This window comes from Cynocephalus volans, chromosome 10, assembly GCF_027409185.1.
Source record: "Cynocephalus volans isolate mCynVol1 chromosome 10, mCynVol1.pri, whole genome shotgun sequence".
NCBI classification, from domain to species: domain Eukaryota; kingdom Metazoa; phylum Chordata; class Mammalia; order Dermoptera; family Cynocephalidae; genus Cynocephalus; species Cynocephalus volans.
Genome location: NC_084469.1, coordinates 29,489,108 through 29,499,792, shown reverse-complemented (window position 1 = coordinate 29,499,792; position 10,685 = coordinate 29,489,108). Strand labels below are relative to the sequence as shown.

At 38.7% G+C, this 10,685-nt stretch overlaps 1 protein-coding gene and 1 pseudogene across 3 annotated transcripts in view; both read left to right on the top strand.

Annotated features, from left to right (window-relative positions):
- Window positions 1-1,092, top strand: part of LOC134389520 (collagen alpha-1(XXI) chain-like) — a 2,982-nt pseudogene extending 1,890 nt beyond the window's left edge.
- METTL16 (methyltransferase 16, RNA N6-adenosine) overlaps window positions 1-10,685 on the top strand; it is a 73,860-nt gene that overhangs the window by 41,955 nt on the left and 21,220 nt on the right. For all 3 annotated transcript variants that reach the window (XR_010024610.1, XR_010024609.1, XM_063110690.1), the window contains exons 7-8: window positions 5,843-5,912; window positions 7,139-7,228. Coding sequence is in view for 1 of the 3 variants with exons in the window: in XM_063110690.1 (XP_062966760.1) it covers window positions 5,843-5,912; window positions 7,139-7,228 (160 nt within the window). In the remaining 2 variants the exon portion in view is untranslated. The remainder of the gene's footprint in view (window positions 1-5,842; window positions 5,913-7,138; window positions 7,229-10,685) is intronic.

The window sequence follows — 10,685 nt, the reverse complement described above, 5'->3', positions numbered from 1 at the left end:
GGATCTCCAGGACCACCAAGAAAAAAAGGAGCCCCAGAGATGCCTGGTTTAATGGGAAGCAGTGGCTCACCAGGTCAGCCTGGAACACCATGATCTAAGAGGAACAAAGGTGAACCTGGACTTCAAGGGATGCGTGGGGCTTCTGGGCTCAAGGGAGGACCAGGAGCAATGGGTCCCCCAGGAGAACCAGGATACATGGGCTTACCTGGGATGCAAGGGAAAAATGGGGACAAAGGATATCAAGGTGAAAAAGGTATTCAGTGTCAAAAGGAAGAAAATGGAAGACAAGGAATTCCAGGGCAGCAGGGAATTCAAGACCATCCTGGTGCAAAAGGAGAGAGGTGACAACGGGGAACCTGGTGTCAGAGGTGCCACTGGACCAAAAGGAGAAACTGGACTGGATGTTCTGAGGGGGCCTGAGGGTCCCAAGGCAACCTGGGGAAGTGACCTCAGGAACCTCTAGGATTGGATGGGAAGCCTGGAAGAGAATTTTCAGAACACTTTTTTGACAGGTTTCTACTGATGTATTAAGTAAGAGCCCAGCTACTAATCGTACTTCAGAGCGAAAGAATTCAACATTGTGATCATTGCCAATACCAACATGGTTCCCCTGGTATTCCTGGGCCACCTGGCCCCATAGGCCCAAAAGGTCCTCGAGGATTTCCTAGTTTGCCAAAAAGAGATGGTGTTCCTGGATTAATGGGTGCCCATGGACGCTCAGGTGCCAGAGGATTAAAAGGTTTACCAGGAAGGAACAGGGCAAAGGATGTCCAAGGGTTGGGGCATCCTGGAGAATAAGGTTCCCATGGTCCCCCAGCTCCAGAGGGCCCTCCTGGAATAAGCAAAGAAGGTCCTCCGGGAGACCCAGGTGTTCCTGGCAAAGATGGAAATCATGGAAACCCTGGACTCCAAGGGCAACCAGGCCCCTCTGGCATCTGTGATCCATCGCTATGTTTTAGTGTAATTGTTGGAAGAGATCCATTTAGAAAAGGACCAAACTATTTAGTGTCTGGTGCCTCATTCAGCAGACTAGGCATGGTGCTATTCTTTTATGGTCTTTTGCATCTCAGGAAGATAACAGTAATCCCTTGAAAAGAAACAAAAGTAGCTTGGTGTTTGTATTATTTTCTTTCCTTAAGGGAAAAATATATACAAGGTGTCATATACTGATTTTAGAGTCTCCTCAGTAACAGGAACCTTTAGATTAGTAGTATAAATTAAATCTCAAGGGTTTCTTGTAAAGTCCATTTGCTTTCATCAGAGTTGAATGTGAAAATCCACCATTGCCTGTTAGCCAGTCAGTTTTAGTCACTGTGAAATATTTCACATTGTTTCCATGCAGTAAAGATTTGAGTTCAGTTTCATGTCTGTGTGAATTTCATGTTTCCCACCTCATAGCTCGTGCATCTACATTAGCCAAAACATGTATCGGGTCATTGGATATAAGATCAGGGCTGATATTCAGCTGGGATGGGAAGTATTGCCACACTAGTCGTTTACTCCAGTGTCTGTGCGTATTGGTTAGGGTCAGTGGACTGTTTGTTGTTCAATATCTTGGATATCACCTCTGAATAAGAGTAATGTGTTTCTTATTTCAATTTCAAACTCTAAAATCAGATTAACGATTATGCTAAGAAAGAGTGCTGATTACATTGGGAATGGCCAAAATTATGTAACATTAAAAACATTTTAAGGGCCGGCCCGTGGCTCACTCGGGAGAGTATGGTGCTGATAACACCAAGGCTACGGGTTCGGATTCCCTATATAGGGATGGCCAGTTGCTCACTTCAGAGAGCGTGGTGCTGACAACACCAAGTCAAGGGTTAAGATTCCCTTACCGGTCATCTTTTGAAAAAAAAAAAAATTTTTTTTTTTTTTAGAAAAAACGTTTCATTGTACAATATATTCAAAAATGCAGGTTCAGAAGTAATAAAAAAAGACTTCATTAAAAAAAAGATTAAAGCAATATGAACTCTCCCAAGTAAGTATCAAATGACATGTTTAACTATTACTAGTCTTGCTTATCTATTTTTTAAAATTTTTATTTATTTTTTTTACGATTACTTTACTTATCTAAATATTTGCTTTCCTTCTTCTTCTGAAGAACTTTATAGTAGTATCTTTTTTTCTCTGTTCTAGGCCATCTTTTGGCTTCTGGTGGCTCTGATCTAATCTGTTTGGGAATGCTAGTTTTAAAGGAAAGGTGTTAATTAACCTATTTTCTACTGTTACTGTGTGAACACTAATTGCTCCTAATTTCTCTTCCTTCACCTGTCCCTAACATAAGGCTTTTAATTCTTGGTTAATAATTTCTCCATTTACACACTGTTCTTAAACGGAGCATATTCTTCCAAACATTTTTAAACCACCAGGTGAAACTGGTTATGCTTTAAATAAATTTTCCTGGGTTTGTTTAAAGTAGTTTAGGTAGAACAGATATTTCTTTGTATTTTCAGAGACTAAACAGAAATAGGTGCATTCACCTGTTGTTGAACCCACAGACAATGAAGACAAAATATTTGTTGATGCCCACCATTTCTAAAGCAATATAACAGTTTTTGGCATACTTTTAAAATTAATGAGATTTTCACTCATATTATTTAATGATATGAGGTTGAATCATATGAGATTGCCGATCTTCAACAGTTTTCAGCCTGTAAAAATGGCAATTATATATAGTTCTAACCTAATGTGTGATTTTAGAGGTTCTTATATTCTCTTAGAATTTTTGTCACTTTAAAATTCACCTTTATAATAGCTATTTTGTGTATAAACAATTAAGTATTGAATACATATCCCTTAATCTGAAACTTCCCTTTTAAAATAATGTGCAATTAGATGATTTTGAGTGACACCGTGATAGTAAATGAAAAAAGCAGGAGAATATATGTTGTTAGTGTGACTGAGCTATGGTGTAAAATAAGAAGACAATATACATTATATATTGTTGACTATTCTTTAATGTATGTTTGAATGTATAAGGTAATCATTTATACATTTATATATTTAAATCGGTTTTATTGAGGTAAACTTGCACGACAATAAAATTCTCCGATTTTAAGCATGCAATTCAACGAGTTCTGACAAAGGTATATGTTAACACCACCACCCTCAAGATATAGAACATTTTCATCACCCTAAACAGTTCCCTAGTGCCCCTTTGCAGTCTGTCCTGATCCCACTCCCAGCTTTCAGTGGCCACTGATGTACTTTGTCACAATAGTTTTGCCTGTTCTAGACTTTTCACATAAGTGGAATCATACAAATGTAGCTTTTTTGTGTCTGACTTCTTTCATGCAGCATATCCATGCTTTGTATCAATAGTTTGCTCTTTTTGTTGCTAAGTAGTATGATTTTAATCCATTCACCAATTGATGGACATTTAGGTCATTTCCAGGTTTTGGCTAGTAAGAATAAAACTCCTATGAGCATTTGCTTACAAGTCTTTGTTCTTAAGTTTTCCTCTGTATTGAGTAAATATCTCAAGTTAGGACTCCTGAGTCCTATGGTAAATGTCTGTTTAACTTCATAGGAAGTTGTCAGACTTTTTCAAAGTGGCTGTACTATTTTACATTCCCACCAGCAATGTATGAGAGTTTCATTTGACACCATTTGGTATTGTCATCCTTTAAAAATGTATCCATTCTAATGGGAAATTAGTGGTATCTCATTATGATTTTAATTTGCATTTCCCTGATGACTAGTGATGTAGAGCATCTTTTCATGTGCTATTAGTCATCCCTGTATTTCTTTTTATTGGTTTATTAAGCTTAGTGGGTTATAAGAGTTCTTTATAAATTGTGAATACTGTCTTTTATCAAATGTGTTTTGCAAGTATTTCCTCCCCATCTGTGGTTGCCTTTGCATTCTTATAACAGTCTCTTTTGACGAGCAAACTTTTGGTAACCTTTGTTTATAATCAACCAACCATATAAGTGAGTCTGTTTCTGGATTCTCTTCCATTCTCTTGACATATGTCTATCTCATGCCAATACTGTTTTCATCATAGCTTTGGAGAAGTGTTGAAATTAGGTAGTTTAAGTGCTTCAGCCTTTTCTTTTTCGAAGTTGTTTTAGCTATTTGAGATCTTTTGCATTTCCATATAAATTTTAGAGTCAGTTTATCAATTTTTGTGAAAAAGACTACTGGGGTTTTGGCTGGGATTTTGTTGAATTTATATATCAAATTGGAAAGAATTGATAACTTAATGATATTGAATCTTCCATTCCTACCTGGCGTATCTCTTCACTATTTAGGTCTTAAATTTCTTTCAGTAATGTTTTATAGTTTTCTTACACATATTATGGTAACTTTATTCCTAAGTATTTTGTGTATTTTGATGCTATTGTAAATGGCATTTAAAGTTTTCAATTTCTAGTTGTGTATTGCTACTATAGGGAAATACAGTTGATTTTATGTTAACCTCTTATTCTGTGACCTTGCTAAACTCACTTATTAGTTCTAATAGTTTTTTCCTAGATTTCATAGAATTTTCTACACAGGTGACCATGTCTTCTGTGAATAAAGACAGTTTTCTTTCTTTTTAGTTTGTATGCATTTTATTTCTTTTTCTTTTCTTATTGTACTGACTAGGATCTCCAGTACAGTTTTGAACAGAAGTGAAGAGTGGCATTCTAGCCTCTTTCTTGATCTTAGAGGAATCTCATTGTACTTTTACCATTAAGTATGGTGTTGGCTGTAGGGTTTTTGTTTTTGTGTTAGATTCATTTTATTAGATTAAGGAAATTCCCTTCTATTTCTAGCTTGTTGAGAATTTTTCAAAGAATCAGATCCTTGTTTCATTATTCTTCTCCATTGTTTTTCTCTTTCATTGGTTTCTGCTCTAATCTTTATTATTTCCTTTTTTCTGCTTACTTGGGTTTAATTTGCTCTTGTTAATTTGCTTTGCAAATCCTAACTGAACTCTGATCTCTGTCTCATCAACTCAGCAAAACTGTTGGACTGTGTTTTAAATTTCCTTTCCCTGCAGTACTGCCTGGAAATTTCCTTTAGGCAATAAGCTCTGTCAGTTGTAGGGCTCACCTTGTTTGTTTCTCTCTCTGAGATCATAGTTCTGCATTGCCAGCTGTCCAGTGTCTGAAAAACAGCTTTTTGCTATATATTGTTAAGTTTCTTACTTGTTTATGGTGGAAGGGCAATTCCTATAGAAATTAAGCCTTCATGGGCTGAAGTAGAAGTCCTGTATAAATTTTATACTTTGCAAACTTTTTAGAATAATCGGAAGAAATAAATTCTATCCCTCTGCCTTTTAACCAGTTCATTCTATTCTATCTTCTATATGCTCCCTCTTCTGGAATTGTATTTACTAATCCAGAATAATAATAAATCAAAGAATAACAAATTGATTCCCTGATCTGTTGCAATTCCAATGCAATGTTTATCCTTAAATTATTTGCAGGTGAGGACATTTCGGAGTACAGGTTTATGCTGGATTTTACAAGTTCTGTTAGTATGGTGTAGGGAGTATTTATACATGTTTTTATTGTTATTTATTGACTAATTTCTGTCCTAGAGCTAAATGGCCTTCATTCTGAGTATGACAGATGAGACATCTCTCCTTCACTTTCTTTCCAAATACATATAACCCTGAAGCATTGGAGAGACTAAGTAGATTTTTGTTCTTTTAAGTTGCTTTCGGCTTGTTTTCCATCACTAGATTCAGTCTTTGTCTAAATATATTACATGTAATTCTTGTTATTGTTACTGGTAACTTTATTCAACATTTGTTTGCTACTGTTCTCATCTTGTTCACTTGAGTAATATGTAGTTTAAAAATATAACCACATTAACAGTGTTTACTTGTCTGATTTTTTTCTCCTAGGTGGTATAGCTGTATGCTGGGGAAGAAATGCAGCCTCGCTCCTCTGAAGGAAGAGCTTCGCATACAAGGGGTAAGGCTTTGTCATTACTGTTCTGCTGTATCTCTTGATGGTAGTTTGAGTATAGAATTCTTCTTTATACCCTAAAATTCTGAATGTGGTTTCTTTGTTTTGTTTTTTGCTTGTTTTTTAAATTCTATAATTTTAGGGCTAAAGGAACTTTTTATAGATTATTAAAACAAGGTCTCTTTGACAATTATAACAGAGAAAAGGTGGGAAAAAGTGGGATAAGAAGAATGTCAGAGAGAAACTAGAAATTAAGATACTTGGTGTCTACCACTGACCTCACATCTGACACCTTTATAGAAAACGAGGCTACATAGGTTAAGGAGCTTGTTCCGGGCCACACAATTTGTAGTTATTGAAGAACGACTAGAACCAGAATGGAGCCTCAGTCCAGTTTGCTTCCACTAGGGTGATGGCCCACATGAGGGCAGCCCCCTGCTCCTGTTTTGAAAGGCAGGTGGCAAATAAATACTCCCTCGCCATTCCCCTCCCAGTTTATGGTGTTTGACATGAGTAGGCATGAGCAAGATGACTTCTCAGTGAAAGGGGTCAGATGTGAGTCAGTGGTAGAATCCACATAATCCACATTTCTGATCTCTGGTTTCTCTCTGATATTCTTTTTTGTGTGTGTGACTGGTAAGGGGATCATAACCCTTGGCTTGGTGTCGCCCGCAGCGCTCACCAGTGAGCACACCAGCCATCCCTATATAGGATCTGAACCCGCGGCCTTGGCACTCCCAGTGCCGCACTCTCCCGAGTGAGCCAGGAGGTCGGCCCTCTCTCTGATATTCTACTCATACTATTTTCCCCTCAACACCATTTCTTTGGTAAAACTGTAAAAGCTACAAAGTAGTAGTTTCTTTTTCTTTTCTAATATTTGATAGAGAGATTACATAGCTCTGTCTAGGCAAGCTTTGGTTGGCTCTTTTTCTTTAAAAAGAAAACAAAAAAACACTTGAATCATTTTGCAAATGATTCTCTGAAGAGCTGTTTTTTAGGTGTTCCACCTTCGAGCCAAATCTGTCTTCTCTTTTATGAGAGGAAAAACAATACAACTTTGTTGAGAGACTATTCATTGAATATTAGGCAGTTATGTATAATAATGTTTTGGATAATAGTGTCTTAAATAGATAAAAAGAAGAACCAATGGATAATTTAACATGAGACAGCAGCCAGAACCGTATTGGTGGAATGACTTGAGTTTGATGAGATGCTGTGATTGTTGGTTTCAGGTTCCTAAAGTCACCTACACTGAATTCTGTCAAGGTCGGACAATGAGATGGGCTTTAGCTTGGAGTTTTTATGATGACGTAACAGTACCAGTAAGTAGAGACCTTGCTTCAGCTTCTCCAAATGCCAGCACATGGTGGGTTTTAGTAGGTCATAAATGAACTAAGTCTATATTCTCCTGTTCCCTGAAGTTTGCCCCAAATGCTTATGTCAGAATAGAAAGTGACTGTAAACAAGACACAGTTGTAGAAGGTTGCCTGTCGTGACCATGGAGCCTTTCTCTGTGTGTTTGTACAACACAGGGATTCTTGCTCAGCAAACACAAATGCACCAGAAATGCATCTTTTAGGAATTAAAAATTCAGGTAACATAACCTGTAGGCAACTTTGCAGGTATAATTATTCTGGTGTACATTCCTTCAGAATTGAAATTGAAGTCTGTTTCTTTTCCTTTACCCCTGCTGCTTTCCTAGAGTAGCTGCCTCCTGGGGTTCCTGGAGGATTTAGAAGTTGCTGTTTTGGGTTGTAAGCTTTTGATGTGTAACACTTGGGGATCAATCTAGTAAAGAATTCTACCTCGGCTTTAAGATTAGTACTAAAATATTGACTATTTTTTGAAGCTGGGTGATAGATTTTTATCCAATTCTTTCTACTTTGGGTATGCTCGAACATTTTCTGGAATAAAAAGTTTATGATTTGTTCACAAATGTCTCTTTGTCCTCTCTGCTGCTGTATGTAAAGGAGAAATGCTTCTGAGCCAGCCAGCCAGAATGATTTTCTGGGCAGTGCTGAGTGGTAGTGATAGAATAGCATCTTTCAGTCCTCACATCTCCCCCGCCAGGGTGGTTGAGGTCTTGCTGCCTGGAGCCTCTCACCTTAAGTCTGTGCACACGCTGCTCATCCTGTACTCCTTTGTCCTGTAGTATGTATGGAGTCCTAGTGCCTGCTCTTTCGGGTCTCTATCCCCTGTCTGTACAGCAAGCTTGTTCTGGGTGCTCCTCTCCCCAGGTCTTGGCCACTTTTGGTCTCTAAAGTCATCTTAAATGTTTCTGTGTCTCTGAGTCTCTCTCCCAGAGGAGTAGAAACATGTAGAAGCACAAGGGGACAATTTGCAGATGCTACTGTGTTTCTGAAAACATGAACTCAAATTTGAGACTGAGCCTGTCCTTTCTCCACTCTGCAACAAGGTGTGCTGATTGAATGGCCTTTCCCATGGAAGTCTGGGCTCGCCTCGATACAGGGTAGGGTATCTAGAAGTTAGTGTTTGAAATAGGCACTGGTTGTAAAAAGGTACTTCTGCTTTTTTGACCCCCCCCCCAAAGGACTGTCCTTTCTGTCATCTTCTGGAATACCAGGACCTTCACACCAAATGGTTAAAATCAGTAGTAATACCCTAAGTTATCCACATGCACACTAACAGCTGGCGGAAAGTGGAACCGCACCTGTTTCCAAATGCTTTCTGCATAACCTGTGTCCCACATTTGCTGGCACTGCAGGTGGAAGAGCTGATAATGAGCTCTGGCACTCTCCACACCAGCTCAGAGACCAGAATTGCCCTTGCCCTCTTGGATTAGTAGCCATTTCACATCCAAGTATCAAAGGGCACTATGTTCCTGTGTTAGCAAAATCAACTTATTTTGAAAGTGTACCCCCTCAGCCTCTCTCCCTCCCTCTCTTTTAGGGCATCCTTTAGCCCAGATTATAGTTTCTAACCATCAAAGAGTATCTCTTGCTAAGGGCCTAAGATTTTTCCCGTGCTAGAGTATTCCACCCTCCCACCATTACCCCTAATCCCAAGCTGTTAATAATGCATTCCCCAGTGTTCCATTAGATGCACTTAAACTGCTACAGGAAAAGTGACAATTTCTGATTTGTAGTAACCCAGCAACAGTTTCTTAGCACTGGTGCCCTTGATCAGCAACTGCTTTCCCTGGGGGTAGTCCCGAGGTACTTGTGAGATTTTTATTTGGCTGTCCTCTTGGTTCTCTTTCCCTCCACCTAGACCTCTCCTCACCCCCTTGCCTTTTTTGAAAAGCTCACTTGACTTTCCTCCTCTTGCCCCTATTGGGGTTGGGAATTGAGGAGAATGCTGCTTTAGACAAGGAGAAGAAGCCAAGGAATAGAGCTAGTTAAGCAGAAATATTGACCTACTTCCCCACCCCCCACCTCCTGCCATTTTAGGGTAAATGTGCAAGTTACTATGGCAACTTCTGTTTTCACTTATCTCAGGCCTACTGACTCATTTCTGTTGGTGCTGAATGCTGAAAAATTCTAATTCACTGGTGATTCGAGTGCCTACACTAAGCCCATTGCTGTTGCCTAGATTTATTTTAGCAACAAAAAGATGGGTCCTAATGTTGATAGAATTTTTGCACCATCATTTCTGACTGATGATAAATTTAAGGGAGCATTTTGTGAGGGTTGTTCTTTACAGAATTTCAACAAGCCACTTAGAAAGCCCCTTTGTCCTAGTTCTCTAATTGTTCGAGGCATTTTTTTAGCTTTTCTTTGGTTTGTACAAAGTTTGACATTTGGTAAAAGAAAAAGGAAAAAATGTGGCTCTAGTAAGTTGTGCACTCTTGGTATGAGCATTGCCAGGAACTGTGGTTTAAGAGTATCCGCCTGCATTCAAGACATTTCAGTTAAGCCTGGGACTTTGCTATCTAGAGAGTAATAACTCAAGGGCCTTTTGGAGAGCAGATGGAGGGGAGGGGTCAAATTAATTGCAAAGGGGTAACTTTGTGAGTGTCAGAGCTGGCGTTTCCTAACAGTGCTCTACTTACTACTACATAGGTTTTCAAACTAGTTGCAAATAGCTGAAGGATTCCGTGCAGTTGCCCCAGGGGTTGACAACTAGGGGCAGACATAAGGTTGATACTTCGGACCTCACTATCATTTTAACCAGAGTTGAACTACTTTTATCAATTTTATGTATTGATTTTATTTATTGAAAGGGTTCTGCTATTAAGAAATGGTTTGAAAACCAGTACTATGCCAGGCTGTGCATTACACTACAAAAGAGATGTAGTGACTAGGGATCTGAGTTTTTGAGCAAGACCAAAGCTAAGGACATTCTTCTTAATCATTTTTCTTATTAAGTATGATCTTCATTGTGATAGTAACAAAGAAATAAGATCATTTTCTATCTCTTATGATGATTACTTTTATGGGAAGGAAAAACACACATGAAATAATTGATACAAAATTGTACAAGAATAAATGTCGAAAGGAATAGTAGGGACAAGACTGGTCAGGACAAAAGAGTTCAGAAAAGGGGGTTGGCTGGTTGGCTCAGTTGGTTAGAGCTGCAGCCTTAGAACACCAACGTCAAGGGTTTGGACCCCTGTACCAGCCAGCTCCCCCCCGCCCAAAAATAATAATAATAATTTTTAAAAATAAATAAAGAGTTCAGAAAAGGAAATGGTTCAGGCTGGGCTAGTCAGAGACAACTCAGTGCCTGACTCATAGGTAGTTGATGCTCAGTAAACTTGCTGAATGTTTAAAGGAATGATGGTAGGACTTGTATTGAGGAGCAACATTGTGAGCAGGA